General features: G+C 42.2%; 2 protein-coding genes across 4 annotated transcripts in view; one reads left to right on the top strand and one right to left on the bottom strand.

The window, feature by feature from the left end:
• GCDH (glutaryl-CoA dehydrogenase) overlaps positions 1-2,382 on the top strand; it is a 31,480-nt gene extending 29,098 nt beyond the window's left edge. For all 3 annotated transcript variants that reach the window (XM_053292110.1, XM_053292109.1, XM_053292108.1), the window contains exons 10-12: positions 70-195; positions 832-992; positions 1,527-2,382. In XM_053292110.1, coding sequence (XP_053148085.1) covers positions 70-195; positions 832-992; positions 1,527-1,600 — 361 coding nt within the window. In that variant the 3' untranslated portion in view covers positions 1,601-2,382. The remainder of the gene's footprint in view (positions 1-69; positions 196-831; positions 993-1,526) is intronic.
• Positions 2,383-6,846: 4,464 nt separating this feature from the next.
• SYCE2 (synaptonemal complex central element protein 2) lies at positions 6,847-18,963 on the bottom strand. The gene is made up of 4 exons (XM_053292111.1): positions 18,809-18,963; positions 17,474-17,583; positions 16,060-16,264; positions 6,847-7,309 (listed from the first exon to the last, which is right to left on the bottom strand). The coding sequence occupies exons 2-4, from the start codon at positions 17,575-17,577 to the stop codon at positions 7,115-7,117; spliced, it is 504 nt and encodes a 167-aa protein (XP_053148086.1). The 5' UTR covers positions 17,578-17,583; positions 18,809-18,963; the 3' UTR covers positions 6,847-7,114.
• Between the last annotated feature and the right edge of the window lie 1,626 nt (positions 18,964-20,589).

Raw genomic sequence — 20,589 nt, 5'->3', positions numbered from 1 at the left:
CACCTCCCATCCAGGTGCATACTTGGGTCGCCCCCAATTTTTATCCTTACAACATCTGATATCTCCTAGGATACAGTTTAATGTCCCCTTGGCAAGAAACCAGCTGATCCAGAAGAAGCTGGCAGACATGCTCACAGAGATCACCATTGGCTTACAAGCTTGTCTACAGCTGGGCCGTCTGAAAGATGAAGACAAGTAAGTGTGTATCCATAATTAAAGGGAGAGTCCTGCTTCCTGCTATATTTGAATGTCCAAGAGGATTGGATTCCGTTCTGAGCATCCTTTCTAACTGTCACTGAGGACTTAGTCAAGAGAGTGTCTGACTGGGAAGGAGAGGAGGTGGGCTATTGGACTGGACTGGTAATTGGTTACAAGGCACTTCCATTTCAAAACATGAGCTGAGCATTCAGAATGCCTTCTTGCATTTCTAGTGGGAATGAAGTGGTAGAATCCTGAGGCATTAAATATAACTGTTCCCATTAAGATTGCATGTGAGTTTTTGCCTGCAGGAAGGTTTTTTTTTAAATAACCTTAACACAAAGAGAGGACTAGGCTAGAACTCTCCTTCCTGATGTGCTATTTTTTTTAATCTTTTGGAGTCTCTTAATATGGGAGAGCATTCAAAAATAGCATCTCCCATCTGCAGTCCCATTTATATCTTCTATTCTGCCATTTTAGGATTCTCCTGAATCATTCTGCTGCATGTGTAAACTATGCCTACATCTCTGTGCTCAGCTGCAAGTGGTGCAAACTTTATCTGCATTAAGAGTGCAGAAGCGTATTCCCCTTCTAATCCCTGCTCCATTCTTGTGTCTGCTCTTGTGCTTCCAGGGCAACCCCTGAGATGATCTCCATGCTGAAGCGGAATTCCTGTGGGAAGGCATTAGAGATTGCCCGGCAAGCCCGTGATATGCTGGGTGGCAATGGCATTGCTGATGAGTACCATGTTATCAGGCATGTCATGAACCTAGAGGCTGTCAATACATATGAAGGTAAAATAGTTTTCTGTTTCTAATTCCTGTCTTCCAGTTGCAAATACACTGTCTCTTTTGATGTGTTTGGAATACAAAAGGGTAGGTACGGCAGAAAGGAAAAATAGAAGAATAAAATTTGATATAGTCGGATTTTTAACACCAGGAAGCACAAAAGATTCACTTACCATTTCAGGGAAAGTTCTTCTAAAACCTCTTTGCTTAGAAAGATTTTAGACCTTTTATAGCCTGCTGGAAAGATGCTCACAGAAATCTGAACTGGCCAGCATGAAGCCCAGTATTAGCCTTTAGGATCTGATTTTTAGAGACAAAGCTCTCTCAGACTTTCTGTTTCTGCATAGACACTCAAACATCCCCCTGTCCCCCAGCTTTGCAAAGTCTCACTTTGTTTCTCTTCAGCCACAGAAAACCTGCTGAAATAATTGACTTTAACTTTACAAAAGGTTATGCTGTGCTCTTCAAACTATTGCTTCTTTTGGCTGAAACGAAACATAATTCTAACAAGGGATTTTTCCTTTTTCTTCTTTCCCTCAGGGACCCATGACATCCATGCACTCATCCTTGGCAGAGCTATCACTGGTCTTCAAGCTTTCACTGTTGGCAAATGAATGCATTCCTCCAGGGTTCTGCTTTTCTCCTCATGACCCTAACATGGAAGCATCAGTGGAGGTGGCTTGTGATGCTACAACGGTTTTAAAACTTCAGTATGACTGCTGTTGTTCACCAGATTCAGAATGAATGTATTCACCTCAGCTCAATTTTTGAAACTAATTTGAAATTTTAATACCAAAATCAAGTGCTTGAGAACGTAATTATCCACCCAAAGATTCAGAGCGAGAGCTGCAAGACACTGCACTGTGGCAAAGGAGCATACCATCATGGCTGTTGAATATCCTTGTCATGGGTAGTAGGCAATACGGAAGTGGTATAGAAGGGGCAGGTTATGGGAATGTGCATCTCAAATTTGAAAACTGTCAGTGAGGCAAGCTACTGTGGTATGTAACTAGTGACATTTGACTTTTCGTACAATAGTTCGGTTTTATGGAAAATCTGCTGCTGCCACAAGATCCAACCAGAGCAGAAGCCGTGGCTGCTGCAGGGTTGTGCATAAGGCTAATGAGAACCCTTTACTAGTTCTAGCAAGCACTACAACTAAAAAACAAAAGTTACCACCCAGCTCGTTGTTATCCTGTTGTGACCCTCGACAAGCTGCTACATTTCAGTGCCTCATTATGTCTGTTGGATAAGTGTCATGAATCTTCCCTGATCATTGACCAGATTTTTGATGAAGCCATAAGCTGCCTCAGCTAGGACTCTTTTGCACTTATGATACAGATGTTCCCTTCTGTTTGTTAAAGAATAAATAAAATGATAGATTTTGCACAGTAAATATTTTTGTGCCAGAGTGACTTGTTGAGTACTTTGTTTATGCAGAGGAGGTTAGGAAGACCAATAATGGTCTAAAGCTAAGCTCAGATTGCTTTTGACAACAGTAGCTCTCTTTATTTCAAGCTCTACATGTAGCGTCTTCCCCTAGGAAAATGTAATTTTGCTTTTAGCATTACAGCTGTTGAAATCATCCATGCACCTGCTTTCCTGCCCCACAAAGGTGCTTTTCAACAGTATCTTAGCCATGTGGGAGCTGCTTCCTCCCATAGGTAAGCTAACAATATAAATAACCAAACATAGGCAAGGGCTGAACTACAGGATCCAAGTGTGTGCATGTGCCAATTATATGCGAAAAACTCATGCCATTGCTCCCCTACCCACACAACTGGGTCATTTTAGATGTTATCTCAGGACCCACTAAGTGGGTTTGTAGGTATACATGTAGGAAGCTTCAGATTATTCAAAGCAGTATAGCATCATTTTCAAGCTTTTGTTGTGACATCACTGTTTAAAACAAGATTAAATGTGTCTTGTGCATACATGAGAGTTGTGGCTGGGAACTGGGAGAAGAGATCTGGTATCAGCTCTAAGTTAACACCTGATGTATCTAGCTGCAGCACCTTAGCATGGCTTGGAGACAGACATGGTTTGTCTTCACATTTGGGTACTTCATTGCTGCCACGGTGCTACTTTTCCATAAGCAGCTGGAAGCAGAATTAAAATATTGGTTCCTTGCTGCATTTTATATAGTGTGATGTTTATCCAACAATGCCCATTTCTATGGCCATCATTTGCCCATATTTACTTAGAAGTCAGTTCAGAAAAGTCCCCACAACTTTAATTAGAAGCTTCCTCTTTATGGCTCTTTAAGGTCTGTACTGCTTTTATGCCTTTGTTTTAATTTTTTTAAATCAGATTTGTTTAATATTTTTTTCACTTAATATTTTAATTGTGTCTTTTTTATCATCTTGTGTTTAATTTTTTAATTTTTATTTTTGCTGTAAACCGCCTTGGGATTGCTTTAATGAAAGGCGGTATAGAAATTTAATAAATAAATAAATAAATCTGCCCCACTAATTGTTTCCTGTTCAGTGCAACAGCAGCACTACTTGAATTGCATTTTTGCCAGTAATTATTAGCCAGTTCCTATTTCACAGCTTTCATTAGTGTTTCCTCAGACATTTATTTTATATTTATTGTGAGTAGTTTTGTTCTGTTAATGCCTTTGTATGTAGTTCAAAACCTGCAATTGGTGTAGAATGCAGCAGTCAGATTGGTCTCTGGGGTATTCCGGAGAGACCATATAACACCAATTTTAAAAACTGCTCTGGCTGCCAATATGTTTCCAAGCAAAATACAAAGCACTGGTTATTACCTATAAATCCCCGGATGGCTTGGGTCCCGGGTATTTAAGAGAGCACCTTCTTTGTCATGAACCCTGCTGCTTACTAAGATCAAGGAGAGGTTTGGTTTCAGCTGCCACCAGCTCATTTGGTGATGATGCAGGACCGGGCCTTCTCTGTGGTTGGCCCCAGGGTTTTGGAATGTGCTCCCTGACAATATAAGAGCTTCTTCATCTCTGGCTGCCTTAAAAAAAATCACTTAAGACACACCTGTTTTCTCAGACCTTTTGCAAAACAATTAAGTGCTTCTCTTAAAACTTTTTTAAAATGGTCTTAAAATTGTTGAGTTTTTTATTAAGTTGTGTACACTGCCTTGAGATTCAGGTGTTGAGTAATTTATAAATGTAAAATATAAGGCGAGGAAACAGTAACTAAAGCTATCTCCCTGTGGGAAAGTAGATTGTTGGCCTAAAGGACAATAGAGTAGCAATTTGTCAGTTACTTACTGGCACAGCAGGGAAATGACTTGACTACCAAGCCAGAGGTTGCTGGTTCGAATCCCCACTGGTATGTTTCCCAAACTATGGGAAGCCTCCTATATCGGGCAGCAGCGATATAGGAAGATGCTGAAACGCATCATCTCATACTGCGCGGGAGGAGGCAACAGTAAATTTCTCCTGTATTCTACCTAGGACAAGCACAGGGCTCTGTGTTCACCAGCACACTTTTTACCTGTAATGCTGAACTACACTGAACAGGAAGCAATTGGAGGCAGAGGAAGCTATTCTTTCCAGAGAAGGAAGTTTTTCATTAGAGGTGGAATAGTCTTTTAAAAACCCAGTAGTGCTTTGTCGGCACTAGACAAGCTAGCACTGTAGTTGCATTCTACGTGGCGGGGGCGGGGCGGGGGGGAATAGCCACAAATCAGTTCTGAAAAGACAGGACAATAACAGAAAAGTGAGTGAACAAAGGATGGTGATTTCAGACCAAATTGCTAATGTTGAAGCAACCTTTAGCTGTTTTTGTGTGTATGTATTGGATTTTTATTGCAAGCTGCTTTGACTATCTTAAATAGAAAAACAGCATATTAATATTTTAAATTGCAAACTAGATTACTTGGCTATTGCAGGAGGCTGATAACACAGTCTCTGGGTGGACATAGCCTGGGTTTACCAGGTCATTCACTGCTTGGAACAAGACTGCTAAATGAGACTTTGCAGCTACAAACAGGGATAGATTTATTTGTAGCTGCTACTGTTGCAACAATCATCTAAAAATTCTGTATCTCAGCTCGCTAGAGTCAGTGTCAGTCAAACACTGCCTACATTCTAGTCATTTTTTGTAAGCCATCAGATCTAATTTCTAACCTGTCACATGTGTAAGACCACTTATTTTGGATAGGCCCATGGTTATTGATAAAGTCTTGATTCAATTAGCAAGTTGCTCCTAAATTATTTTGAGTGATGTCAACACTGCTGACAAGACAAGATCTTTGGCTAAGGAATCTGGTGAACCAACCTACTTGCTGAACAAAGACATTCTAATCTTTGGCATTCTACAACTGAAACAATTATTCAACATCTTCCATTTCCCAGATATTGTGACTACTTGAAAATTTACCCAATATTGATGAATATTTGATAGGTGCATTTGGTGTCTAATGGATTTAAATATTTGATATGACTGCTGATATTTTATAGCTTTCAGTAATTCATTTTGAGACATTTCATAGCTGACACTTGCCAGTCTTCAGGTGCCTAAATTTTTAGATTAAATGCTAAAAGATTTTGGTGAAATTATGAACATTTATCAAAATTCAATTTTGAAATTCCAACTACTTAAACTTTAAATGAACCCATTTTGCCTGTCAAATAAACTGGTGCTGGATTATATAGGGATTCCTGTACGCTAAATTGTTTCTACAGCTCATTGCCACTGTGCCCCTTGAGTGCAAGGAAACAAAGACATGGAGGTGACTATTAGTTTAGCTCTAGGCTCTTCAATCACTCATTTCTCAGTATTTGATTTATCACATTTATATACCACCCAAACTTTCGTCTCTGGGCAGTTCCAGTATTATTATTATTACATTTATATCCCGCTCTTCCTCCAAGGAGCCCAGAGCAGTGTACTACATACTTAAGTTTTGCCTCACAACAACCCTGTGAAGTAGGTTAGGCTGAGAGAGAAGTGACTGGCCCAGAGTCACCCAGCAAGTCTCATGGCTGAATGGGGATTTGAACCCAGGTCTCCCCAGTCCTAGTCCAGCACTCTAACCACTACACCATGCTGGCTAGTAACAGGAATGCCAATGACCTCTTCCTTGCAGAATCTTTTTGGCAGGAGTGACTACCATAAGGATTCCACAACTATGATATAGTGAGTGTGCTATCATAGTGTGCAATGTAGCCCAACCCAACAAGGATTTGCCCTCCTGGGACTTTTACACACAGGTTTTTCCATGGGTTTATGGGGAGGCTTTACTGCAAAATCAAAGTTGTCCCCAAAAACCGCCGCAAATAGTAGAATTTATTAACCCCAGATAGAAATCAGGCTATACTCTTAACACACAGTGAAAAACCTGAATTGTGTGTTAACTGCTCTCTGATAACTCGCAGGGACTTTGGCTAGCCGATATGTGAACACACACCTCCATTCCGGAGGAGATGTGAATTAAAGGGCTTCCAAAGCCCTGTGTGAAAAGTTTCCTGGAGGAGTACCTGGTCAAAGATGGTGAGCAAAAGGAAGGGGAGATGAGATAGGTGATCAGGAGTGGGGTAAGGTTGGAGTGGACCCTGGAAAAGTGGGAAATGGGCCTCTGCTCCCCACCCACATTTGCTGCAGAAGAACAGTAGGACTTTGAAAAACAAAAGAGCAGCATGTCCTTTCTCTGCTCCTATGCAAATAATGTATCACATTTCGCCACACAGTGGGCCTTCTCCCTCCCCACAGGGACCAGGGACATTTGCTCCACCTTGTTCAATTATAGCTATGACCCTGCTGATGATATTCCAAGGATCATGTTCTTATTAGATCATATGTATTTTAAGCTCCTTGTAGCAGTGAATGAATGCCAATGGCTGTAATTTGAACTATAAGGAAATAACTGTGGCGGCTCAAACTAATGTTAGTGATTTTATTGGAGTTTCATTTTGGAATAACTAAACTTACATATTTGCAAGCAAAGAATGCTGAACAAAATGCTTGAAAAGAAATGCACTGTTAGAAAGCTATATATCAGCTGCACAGACTTGGGTGTCCAATTGTAACTGAATTCCCCCCGACCCTGCACCACCAAATGGTTTGTGTTCCCTGTTTGCTACCAATGTTAATTCAGTTTTTCCTCATCTATGTTAGTGCATCCTGCTTTACTGTTTTTTCTCTTTGCAATCATAACTCAGACTGAACACACAGGTCTTTATACAACATCTCCACAGTGTGACAGACCTGCCTTAGCTCTGCTTCAATCAGTCTGATCCTTTCCATTATATCAGAAAGCTCTTGGAGCTTATCTTGAATGAGCTTGTTATGATGGTCATAAACTGGAAACATCCTTTCCTCCAACTTTTCTGCTAAGCTTGAAACCTTTTGGCGGGGGGGAGAAAGAAAAATAGTCATCAGGAGTTACAGTGTACTAGAGATTTCTAAGGACCCCTTCACAATGGACTTGCCCAGAGCCAAAAGATCTTGTCTGTTTTGCTTCCTAACACTAGCAAATTTGTCCACTTATTAATAGCTAAGGATTAAGTAACAATTACTCTTTAAGTGGATATGTTCACACATCAACTGTAGTCCTATTACAACAAGGGAGGAACACAGAAAACTGCCATATGCCAAATCAGAACATTGGTCCATCTAGCTCAGTACTGTATACACAGACTGGCAGCAGCTTCTCAAAAGTTGCAGGCAGGAGTCTCTCTCAGTCCTATCTTGGAAATGCCAGGGGGGAAACTTTGAACCTGCTGCATGCAAGCATGCAGGTTCTTTTCCCAGAGCAGCCACCCCATCCCCTCAGGGGAATATCTTACAGTGCTCACATGTAGTTTCCCATTCAAATGCAAGCAGGGTGGATCCTGCTTAGCAAAGGAGACAATTCATGCTTTTTATAGTAGCCTAGCCTCAGTATAGCAAATGCTGGACGCTGGAGGCTAAGTCCACAAAAGTAGTACCGTTGCTATTCACATTATAGTGAACATATTGTACTTGCTGCATTTCATGCTCTTACCATTACTTTGCTGGTGAACTGCTGCTGACTGTATATACTGACTAGCTTACACAAACAAGTGCAGGCGGAGGTGTTGCAGTAGCCAATCTTCAGGACCACAGAATGTAGCACTGGCTCTTACCTGAAGGTTAATTCTAGGCAGTGGAATGGAGTGCATCCACGATAGGGTTTAGCTCTTCCTTGCTGCTCTGAGCCAAAAAGCTTTGAGCAGGACCGTGCATGTCAGGAAAACTTAGGAGCCTCTGGTGCTAACTGTAAAACAAGAACATGTCCTGAAGAACTAACAGGAAACACAAAGGAACAGAACAAGGCAAACCGGGGTAGTAAGCGGGGGACGGGACTGTGGAACAAATTCAGAGATTTTGAAAAGCCCTGGAATGGGAGAGATCCCTGAAAAGGAAAACCACCCAGGATAGAAGGAAAGGAAAGTAACTCGAGCATGTGCCTCTTCTTTCCTCTCTTTTAATTTTTTTTTTTTTTTTAACCTCAGGGTGGGCTGAATGCACTCTGTTCCACTGCCTAGAACGAAGCTTCAAGTAAGAGCCAATGCTACATTCTGTGGCAGTGGAGGAGTGCATCCATGAATGAGACATACAGAAGCCCATTAAGATAGGGAGGGAGATCTTGCCCAAGACATCTAGATGTTAACAATTTGCTGCAAGACACACTATCCAAATGAAGCATTAGACTAAACTAAGGTCTACAGCTTATGATGTAAAGGAGGCAGAAGACAAAGATGCATCCCTGCATATAACAATTAGAGGTGCCTGGGTAGAAAATATGGCTGAAGTGGCCATACTATGAGTGGAATGTGCAGTAATGCCCCCTGGAACCCTCTTATGTGTGTTCTCATAACCATAGGCTATACAAGACTTGATCCATCTTGATGGAGTGGTAGAGGAAACCTTTCAACCCATGGTGTCCTCATGAAAGGAAACAAGGACTCTGGGGTTCTGAAATACTTCGTATGCTTTAAGTGCACTATAATGGCCTGATATCCAAAGTATGCCATGATCTCTCTTTCAGATACTGTTGGGACAAAAAGAGGGCAAAAATAACTCGGGACCTAAGGAATAAGGAGTTAGTTTCTGGAATAAAGGTGGGGTCCAGGCACAGCAATATATAGTCCGGGTAAACTAAACAAAGTTCCTTATGGACCGAAAGGGCCAGAGTCTTGAAAATCATAGGAAGCTGCCATATACTGAGACCATAGGTCCATCTAGCTCATTATTGTTTACACAGACTGGCAGCGGCTTCTCCAAGGTTGCAGGCAGGAATCTCTCTCAGCCCTATCTTGGAGATGCCAGGGAGGGAACTTGGTACCTAGATGCCGGAAGGGAACCCAGAAGAGCCCCATCCCCTAAGGGGAATATCTTACAGTGCTCACACATCAAGTCTCCCATTCCTATGTAACCAGGGTGGACCCAGCTTAGCTAAGGGGACAAGTCATGCTTGCTACCACAAGACCAGCTCTCCTCTGGGTGATGTTATTGTCACCAGAAACAACACCTTTCTGAAGTGCCACTTTAGATTGAAGTGGTTCGAAGGAGGCTTTGGTTAAGGCCTATATCACAATGTTTAGGTCCTAAGTAGAAAATCTGTTTACTGGAGGTGGTTTGATGAGAGATTCCCCTTGTCCCCAAAACATAAGATATGTGGCTGGGTAGCCAAGGTAAACTTAAAGTTGAAGAGATAGCTGCAACCTGCCTCTTCAGAGTAATAGGCCACAAAACCTAGACCCATTTGGAGAAAGCAGGATAAGATAGTACTAACTGATGCAGAAGTAGGATCTTGACCCTTTTGCATACACCATTGCACAAAAGTCTCCCAGGAAGCTTGATAGATTCTCTTTGCACAGTCCTTTCTGGAAGCCAGGATGGTGTCCAGATCACTATTCTTGTACTGTTAATTCAGTGCTTTCCACTCAAATGTCCATGCCATCAGAAGCTACCAGGCTGGATCTGAATGAAAGGACTGGTGAGGATGAAAGAAGGTGAGGATTGTTTTAGAGGCCCAATGGAGATTCCAATGACGGCTGAATCGGGTTGGAAAACCAGGGCCATTTTTGACCATTCAGGGGCCACCAGGATGGGCTCTGCACTATGTTCCCTAATTTTCTGGATGGCTTAATTAAGAATGGCCTGGGATGGGAAGGCATACAGGAGACCAGAGGGCACTGAGAGGGCATCCAGGGCTTCTGCTCCCAGAGACAAAAGCTGGGAGACAAAGAGTTTGGTTTTGCCAAAGAGATCCACATCTGGCATCCCAAACCTATGTACAATCCTCTAGAATGCTGCTTGGCTAAACTCCACTCTGACTGGTCAACAGACTGGTGACTTAGCCAGTCGATGTGGGTGTTGAGAATCCCCTGAAGACAGTGACTTCAGGTGTTGCTCCAACCAAGTCAAAAGCACTGATGCCTCCTCCATGAGGGACTTGGAGCGTGTTTGCCTCTGGTGATTTACATGCACCTTTGTGGCTGCATTGTCATGAGATAATCATCCTGGATCAGTGGCTAGAATTCCCAGAGAGTTATTGTGATCACCCAGAGCAACAGCCAATTGATATTGTATTGATGCTCATGGTGGGACGATAGACCCAGGGTGATCTGTTGACGGCTGAACACACTCTATCCCATCAGACTCACATTGGTCATGATCTGGATGGTGGTGATTCTAGATGGGTTTCTATTCTAGAAAAGAATAGCTGAGGAGGTGTGCCAGAGACCATGACCAGAAGAGTGATCTCTTCACATGGATCAGTACCATTTGATCGGTACCATCAGTACCAGTACTGATTCTGGATCTGTTGGCAATTTGGTGTTACTGAGGTGACAGGAACCACTGGAGGATCCTGGAGTAGAAATGAACCCAGGGAATCAGATCCAGGCAGGAAACCATTAGATGCAGATGATGAACCAGAAGTGAAAGATCTGACTTCTTCTGGAATATCACAGAATTGAATGCCTGAGCAATCTCTTGGATTTTGGAAGGGAGACTGTCCCCTGAGTGGAATCTATTATTGCTCACAGGTGTTGCATACACTGTTTCAATGTGATCTTTGAGAAGCTGATGACAGACCCATGAATACATAATATCTGGATAGATCTGATCTGTTTAAGAGAGGGTCGCCTAAATAGGGGTACAAACGTATCCACTCATCTGCAAGCGTGCCATTATTCCCCCCCTGATTTTGGTAAATACCCGTGGCACTGAAGCTAGACCCCAATGGAGGGCTTGTTACTGGAAGTGACAGCTCAAGTAGGCGAACCTCAGGTACTTCCTGTCTGCGAGGTGAACCAGAACATGAAGATATGCCTCTGTCAGGTCGATAGAGGTGGAAAAAATTGCCTTGAAAGAGAGCTTCCAAAATGTTCCAGAGGGTTTCCATTCTGAACCTTTGTTTCTTGATAAAACGATTGAGGTGTTTTAAATCCAGAATGGCCCTCCAGTCCCCATTTTCCTTTGGAACCACAAAGAAAATAGAATACGTTCCTAAGGATTTATCCTTTTCCAGGACTGGCTGTATTGCCTGGATCTGAGTAGGTGGTCTATGGCTTTATAAGGATTATACTGTAATATGCTTTTCTTTCTTCCAGGATTTTGGGGAAGAAAGAAACCTCCCAAAGGGTTCCAGAGTTAGGCACAGTTCGTAGCCTTCTGACACCTTACGGACAATCCAATTGTCTGTTAAAGTATGTGATTATTCCTGGGTGAAATGTTGGAGATGCCCCACCAAGTGGATGGAATGTAGATAGTCACTGGTTAGAGGGTTGCAGCTAGAATCTCTTGGAATTTAACCCAGATTTTGACTTTTGATTCACCATCTGTGCAGGCAGTGATGGATCTGGTCCAGGTGGACTTTCCTTGTCTGATGCTGATTCTAGAAGGAAAACAGAACGATGGGTTTGCAGGTTGAGAACCTTCCTGTTATCCTGGCTGGAAGGTACTGACATGGCCTTCTTTTTGTCCTTGGTCTCCCCTATAATGGAGTCAAGAGCTTCACCAAAAAGCTTTCCCCCTTTGAAGGGGTTAGTAGCAAGGTTAGACCTGGATGTTTGGTCCACATTCCAGTTCTTGAGCCAGATCTGACAGCGAACAGCAATATTGGCTGCCAAGGCTCTAAGGAGAACTGGAGCTTGTCAGCACTTGCATCTGCCACAAAGCCAACGGTTTTGGACAATTTGTTAATACCCTGCTGGAGGTGAGCATTGCCTTGGGGCAGTAGCTCCAGAATTTCCTTGCACCATAGCATTGATGCTCTAGCAAATATAGAAGTAGTAGTAGCAGACCTCATTGCTAGAGCACAAAGCAATATGGAATCATATCACTTGTCCTTGTGATTCTTTAGGGAGTCCTCGTCATCCTTTGCAAGGATTGCTTGTCACCAAAGCAGACACAGGGGCATTGACCGGGGCACCTTAAGTGGCTCCATAATTCCATTGCTGGGTGACTCTGGGCCAATCACTTCTCTCTCAGCCTAACCTACTTCACAGGGTTGTTGTGAAGAGAAACTTAAGTATGTAGTACACCGCTCTGGGCAACTTGAAGAGTGGGATATAAAATATAAAAAAATAAAATAAAATAAAATTAGGAAGCTGGTACAAACATCTGGCAGCAGCTGAGGGGGGCTTCTTACATCCCCGCTGCAGTTAAACTGTTTGTATCTAAAGTCTACTCCCAAGTGCTGTACGGAGCCCAAATAGGACCTGTCAGCAACTTTACGGCTTTAGAAACCCTGCAGTCTAAATTTCTGAGATCTATATTGTTAGTCCCCCGATGCATGCCCAATGCTGCGCTTAGACGAGAGGTGGGTATGATTAGATTAGAAACTTGCTATTGGAGGACTATCATATTATTTTGGTTAAAATTTGTCTTCTCTTGCGTAGGACTGGCCCCCCTTATTAAGACTGATTGTTTCCGATTTAAGTGGCAGACCCAAATTGCTGACAAATTGGCTCACTATGGTTTCTGTCAGGATGAGATTATAAAATTGGGATACGATCGTGCCAGGATTGAGATTAAACAACGTATCATGGACATGGAAATGCAGGAAGAAGTCGCTTCTCTGCCTAAGAATATCTTTCTAGGGGACCAAATCTTCAACACTAAACCAGCTAGCTATCTAAGTCTAGTTACCATCCCCAAATTTAGACGTGCTCTGACACTTGCCCGTCTTAATGCGCTTCCATCTGCTGTCATGGAGGGAAGATTTAAAGGTACCCCCTTTTCTGCTCGACTTTGCCCTTGCGGGTCTGGTCAAGTGGAGACAATTGCGCATGCCATACTTTATTGTAACTTTTATAGGGACATCCGCTTAAGATTAGTGTCCCCTTTGTTGCAACGTTTTCCCGGGCACTTGGATGACCTATTTGAAGTACTTATTGTCCAGTTCTGATGACAACTTAATCATCAGAATGGCAAGGTATTGTCATATCATTTGCACCATCCGCTCAGGTTTTTAATAATGTTCTGTTCTTTTCTTTCCTTCCCCTGTGATTCCTGTTTCATGATTGCAATGGAGGGTGCTCTGCTTAATAAGGTTTTCAGTCAGACCTATTTGGAGTTCACCATAACTGTTCTAATTTTAACTTGGTACTATTGTGTTATAATCTGTCCATTTTATTATGCTGAGTCTCTTTTCTTATATGTAAGCATGTAAGTATGTATGTTTTAGCTATGCACTGGTCCATGACCGTAATAAAGGACTGACTGACTGACTGGCAGCAGCTGAGAGACGTTTTCTCTCTGCAGGAGTCTTCAACTCCCCTTGAATAATATCCTGAAACAGTTTGGGGCATGGCATAGTTAAAGCAAGCCCTGTAGTATGAGAAAGACCTCCCGTGCACCATCCACCTGTGATGAGTTGGAAGAGGAAGGCTGAGGCTCAAGTTTTTAGGCTTAAATTTTAAAATCCTATGTGTCTTGCACAACAGAAGCCCAGAATCCTCCTGCGCAAATAAGCGATGAGGGGCTGAGGAAGGATCTGGGCCAGATCCTCATGTGATAGTTCGCCTTCATCTCTATCAGAGACTGAAATCTCAGAATTATGGTTGTCCTCCCTTTGTCCAGGAAAAGTTGAAGGTGAGTGGGGGAGCCCTTTTGAGGCTGCCTTGGGACTAAGAACAGGAGACAGAAGAGGGGCTGGAGTATCCCTCTGCCTTCTGAATAGTATCACAGGATCAGTGGAGTCGGAATCAGACCCTTCCGATGAATGAGAGAATTGCTCCGTATAATGCCCCTGACTTCCACCCCCTATTGGAGTAGGGACCACTAGCCAGCAGGCTCTGAGGAGAGAGAAGCCTGAATTACTTTTGGTGGGCTCTTTTCCCACTCTGAGGAACCTAGGAGCCTCTTAGTGAGGGAGGACTCCCGATCCTCAGACTCCATCGCTGCCTTTCCCAGCTCCTCTCTTACCATCTTAAGAAGCCAGCAACATAAATTAGAGGGCAGCAGCTCACCTCACACATGCGGATTATCCTCCCCAGGCTCTGGTTGTTTTGTAGTGGCGCCTTTGCTCTTTTTATGGTACATGTTTACTCCTGCAGGCAATTGGGCAGATTGCCTGCAAGAGGCAGAAGCTAATTCAGGGCAGGGAGGCATTTGGAGGCTCCCACGGCTGTCCCAACTCCCTCCTGGGCCTGAGGAGGAAGAGCCTGAGGGGAAGACGGAGAGGCCCAGCTGGACTGGGGGGCCAATTTGAAGGCACACTGCCGCCTTTAACTCTGTCTACTTCTGCAGCATTGTCTCTGCCTCACTGTGTGAGTTGCACTGTTGGGGTGAGGCAGGTTCATTACACATGAAGCCCTGTTCATCGGGGCTATTGTCAGCAGTAGCCATGATGACTGGCAGCTTTTTGGATGGCTTAGATGGAGAGTAGCCCCAAAACACAAACGAACAAGTGCCGAGCATGCTCTGCCTGCCTCCCTGCCCTAACTGACTGACACACAAAGAAAGAGAAGGGGAGGCAATTCTTTGCCAGGAGAAAAGGTTTTATTTTGAGAGGACCAGGTGAACAAACCTATTTGGAACAAGATAGGGTAGAACTAGGGGAGCTAGGGGGTGCTCTTCCTGGCATGTGAAGTCCCGCTTAAAGCTTATTGGCCCTGTCTCGGTGTGGATAGGAGGAGCTAAACCCATTCATAGATGCACTCTTCCACTGCCATAGAATTGGACTGTAGCTTAAGCCAGAACTCCTTTAATAGCAACTTCATCTTTTCAATCAAATCCTTTGAAGGTCTGGTGGTGTTACAAATGAAGGGAGAAACCATTTTGAGAGTCCTTTGAAGTGGTTGCAAATTGATATTTGTGAGGCAGGTAACTTATCTGATGTGTAACTTCAAATGTTAAACAGAACATGATGAAGCTGGGCATTGACACAAAAGTGCACAGACAGATCAACCATGGTGAAAAGTTAAATAGGCCTTCGGTTATTATATTACATTAAATATTGTATTAGAAAAAGTGGCTGAGTTGCCTGATGGACTTTCTTCTGATAAGCAACTTAAAAATGAATTCCTCAAAACTGCAGAAAAAGGCAATGACCATCAGCATATGGTCAGGAATATGAGGGCAACACTGTGTAAATTTTTAAACACAACACAACTTAATACACGTGACATGTGATTAAGTATATGGGTAGGAGAAGGGTGAAAAGGATGGGAGAATGGCATGTGAAGGCAGTAGATATGAGGGCTGAGACAGAGAGATGGGAGAATCATGTGGGTATATTGTACGTATTGGCATGGTCTGTGTAGAAGGATGGAGAATCAGTGTTGGTGAAACTATGGTGAGTAGAGGCAAGGGAACAGAAGATTATGACATACTGATCAGAAGATGTGCAGTTAGGGAGCATGGGAAGAAGCAAATTGGGGCCATGTGGGGATGCAGGAGATTTTCAGAATGAAAAATGGGGAAAGACTGATAAGGGGATAGAGTTGGTATTTTTCCCAGGACATTAGTGTTCATCATGTATAACCTATGATTAAGTACAGGCTGGCTGGTACCATTTGTGTGTACTAGGAAATATTTTTCATTCAATTCTAAACGTGAGATAAATCATATTTCTCCTTTCAGAATTCCTTTACTCCATTATCCCAAAATATGTTTACCTTCATCAAAAGGCTCTCTCTGAAATTGTTCATGAGAGCATGATCTTTCTTCCGGTTCTCGTTAATCTTATCAATTAGTTGCTGGGTTCTTTCCTGCAGATTTTCAATAGTTGAATCAAGGGCTGTAAAATAATTTGAGAATTTCCTGTCTGACTCTCCTCTATTTGCATTTGAATTAAGAAGAGATGTGCTGGGAGATTCTTTCCTAGATTTTAACAAAATGCAAAAGCAGTATTTTACATTCCTTCATATTTTGCTTTAGACTCAAACAGCATATCAGAGCATTTCTCAATTTAAAAAGCTGCTTTTAAAATCTATCTTTTTTGTATTTAAAAAAAAGATAACTTTCTAGTTATTTACAATTTGCTACAAAATGTCATGGTCTGTGTATGGCTGGGTAGGAATTCAACAAACACGTTTCCTACCATTGCTAATGGATATGGATGTATGCACACCTTTAGTTAACCTGGCATTGTCACATGTTCCCACAGTAGAAGAAAATATATGTTGCAGAAACAAGTACCAATATTGCTGCTGACACAATACAGTGGATTGCCTGTGGTATATGGTAAAATGGACCTTCTATTTACTGCAAGGCATTTAAAAACTGATCTTTATTTAGAATTTAGTTTAAGTTCAAAAGATCTGTCCTTCCTCCATTATCAGATGTTTGGGTTTTTTGTTAAATTGAAAGATAGATTTGTGGCATTGTGAGAAAAGGCATTGCACAGAACACTGTTTCCCTCCTTTTAAAAGTAAAGCTTTTCCTTACTCTAGCAAAAAGGAAGGTGGAAATACCAGGTTCTTATGCCACCCAGTCAACAAAATGCCTAGTGCTGTTTTCATTTCATTTAACCTACAATGCACAGCTTGCAATCTGAGCCTGATTCTCACTTTCATTCACATCTGTAGGTGACCCTTCTTGTAAGGAGCTCAAGGCGGCATAAAGAGCATTATCTCATTTTATTTTCACAACAAACCTAGAAGATAGGTTAGGCTCAACACTATTCAGGGAGTGTAATGACTGAGCCCTAGTGTGCACAGCACAGTTTGTGTGTATAACCTGACTGAAGCAAAAACACAATCCCAGCAAAACGTCATGGTTCCATCAGGGCAAGGAATAAATCACTTCCAGTAAATGTTTGTGCTGAAAAATCAGTCTCCCTCAAGAGTTTTCTTTATGCATTTTTCTAGCCTTAATACCCATATGCAACTTCCTCATACCGTATTTGTTAAGATGGTTAAATTAGGGCTGCAAGGAACCCTCTGCATACTTGCATGGAAGTAGTCCCATTTAACTACTCCCAAATTGTTTCCTTCTAAATAGAGGATTGTGCTTTTAGTCATTTTTATGTAGACATAACCAACAATTCTAACATTCAAACATACATTTTTAAAACTTCTAAAATCTTACCTTGGTGGATTATCGCTCAGTTCACTTCTTTCTAAATTTGTGAAGTTTGGACTGTCTGCTTTATCCTGTTCTGTGTCCTGGAGTTGAAATTCCTGATTAGACATAATGACCTTTAAAGATGCATGAGAGAGAGAGAGAGAGAGAGAGAGAAACTTCAGGACAAATTGTTCCTTTTTAATTTTGGTTACATAGTTGTTTTGAACTCGGAGTCTAAAGGAAAGGGCATAATCTCTATAATATAATACTAACACACAAATCTGGTTAAGTATACATAATTCAAAACCAATTATAACTTTTATCCTGAACTAATTGACCACAGTTCAGTAGCTCCAATATGTATTCATTATATTTAGCATATTAATATGCATGCTGAAGCTCAGCAAGTACAAGGCTTAGGCTTTTACATGGAAGTAAAACCCCATGAATGAACTAAACATTTCTACACAACAAAATAAGTTAGTTAGCTACACAACCACTCTTATCTCAAACTGATTGCATATTATTATTAATAAAGAATGAATTATTATAAAGGAGAAAGGTGAACACAATGCAGAAAACTACCACAGAAAAATTCAAGTGAACAAATTTAACTCTATTCCAGTGCCCTGAGTACACCCATTTATTTTTTTCCCATAGACATGAATGGGTGCTATGCACTCCTGGTGGGGGGCATTACTGCACTCAGTAAGTGAAAGAAAGAAAGAAAGATTTGCCCTCCATCCTTGACATTGAGTGGCCTGGCAGAGCAGCAAGCTAGAGAAAAAAATAAAATAAAATCCACTATGAGGGCCAATGTAGTTTACTGGAGAAACAATTGGGTTTGGAGGAGAGGAAGATATTGAGTGGTCAACATTAAGCCTTACTGCATGGCCTCAGGCAAGTTACTCACTCTCAGCCTATCATTAAAGGATTAGGACAGGATTTTATTAATATCATTAGCCTATAATAATCTCATTAAAACAATTTGTTTTGTCTTTTCCCTACCCCCATACCATTTCTCTTTTAAAAAGCCTGGTTATTGTTATGGTGGGATATAGGGTGAGGGGATTAAAAGAAGCATTGTCTCTCTGTACTGCAAGGAAATGGAGGAGTTGAGGAGATAGTATTTTTCTTCTTGTTATAGTATGAAGTTATGTTTTCATTTTTAAAAATGTGACTTAATGAAGACTGCAGAGGCATACTAAGAAATATATCAATAATTTGATAATAGAAATGAAATATATTCTGTGTGAACACCCTGTGGGGAATATGCCTAAGGAGTGGACTCCAAAGGCTTTGAACATGGTGTCTGAGCTCATTATTGTCTGGCTGTATGAAAGAACCATCATGGCTTACCTCCTTCCTCTCAGGAATGAATTCTTAGCCAAATGAACTAGATTCTGCCCTGAGGAGAGGTTCCACCCCTCCCCCAGTTCCCTCAGGAATGGTCAGAGGTCTTTGGGAGGGGCCTGTCAATGAAAATCTGAGCCCACTTTCAACCAATCCACAAGGCCTCAACCAATCCCCCTCTTCCAATCAGAGAGAGGTTGGCAGTGGGGCGGAGCCTCTCTGGGAAGTAGCTTGAAAGGGCTGATAGGTCAGTTAGGAGGCTTAAGTTCCAACCTGAGGTGAGGCTGGGGGGCAATAGGGTCTTGTCCTTATATTTTGCCTTTCTTTGTACAGGGCAGCGCTCCATGACTTATAAACGCCACTCCATAACATATTACACGAATTAAAGTCCCCAACTTATAAATGCCAACCTGCACACGCAAACAAGTCATCTCTTATGGGAACTATATGCATGCCATGTTATGAACTTCCTACTTACAAATGAGCTTTTTGAACGCAACTGGTTTGCATGTAAGTTGACTTCCTCGTTTGTAAGTTGCAGTATGCTAGATAGACTTCTGGTCTGCTTTAGCCTCTTACTCCAAGGATAAACATAACCATGTGCACTGCTCTGGGATCCTTGAAGGAAGAGTGGGATATAGCTGATCTTATGGTAGCAAGCATGACTGATCCCCTTAGCTAAGCAGGATCTGCCCTGGTTGATTATGAATGGGAGACTTGATGTGTGAGCACTGTAAGAGATCCCCCTCAGGGGATGGAGCCGCTCTGGGAAGAGCAGAAGGCTCCAAGTCCTCTCCCTGGCAGCATCTCCAAGATAGGGCTGAGAGAGATTCCTGCCTGCAACCTTGGAGAAGCTGCTGCCAGTCTGTGAAGACAATACTGAGCTAGATAGACCAATGGTCTGACTTAGTATATGGCAGTTTCCTATGTACATGTTAAAAGGGGGGGGGGGGCAACATGAAATTCCACTATGTATAGAACCCACATATTAAAATTCTGGAGTAAGGAACTTAATTAGTATTCTGACTTACCCTCACTTAGGGAATATTGTAAGGATTACAGAGCAAGATAATATAGGTCAAACACTTAGGGCACACTAAAGTGCTATACAACACATTATTACTATTAATTATAAAAGTGTTCTAACACTGAAGTCATTTTCATAGTTACAGAAAGATTTTGTATTCCTGCTTCAAGCAGCTGATTGTTAAAGGCTTTAGCAGAGCAGCTGGGCTGTGGTACAATACATTGGATGTGGTGCGGAATAACAAGTTATGGCTGGCAATAGCAGCTCCAAATGGTATAAAGCTCAAGTGTTGAAGAAAAATGTGTGCAAGTGATAGGGAAGCAAGTTTCAAATTCATCCTTACCTCTATTCTTATTTATTTATTATTTATTTATATTTCTACATTTTATATCCCGTTCTTCCTCCAAAGAGCCCAGAGCGGTTTACGACATACTTAGGTTTCTCCTCACAACAACCCTGTGAAGTAGGTTAGGCTGAGAGAGAAGTGACTAGCCCAGAGTCACCCAGCAAGTAACATGGCTGAATAGGGATTTGAACTCGGGTCTCCCCCGGTCCTAGTCCAGCACTCTAACCACTATACCACGCTGGCTCTCCACTATACCACCCTGGCTTATTTGAGGGACAGTCCCCAAAACTGTATCATATGGTAGTGACAAACAGCTGGACACCCATGGGCCAAATTTAGCTACTAAAGGTTTCCCATCCAGCCTCTGATCCTAAAGACCCCCCCCCCCACACACACCTCAGTCAAGTTGAAATA

The sequence above is a fragment of the Hemicordylus capensis genome, chromosome 2 (assembly GCF_027244095.1).
Source record: "Hemicordylus capensis ecotype Gifberg chromosome 2, rHemCap1.1.pri, whole genome shotgun sequence".
Classification (NCBI taxonomy): Eukaryota; Metazoa; Chordata; class Lepidosauria; order Squamata; family Cordylidae; genus Hemicordylus; species Hemicordylus capensis.
This window is presented reverse-complemented; position numbering and strand designations above follow the sequence as displayed.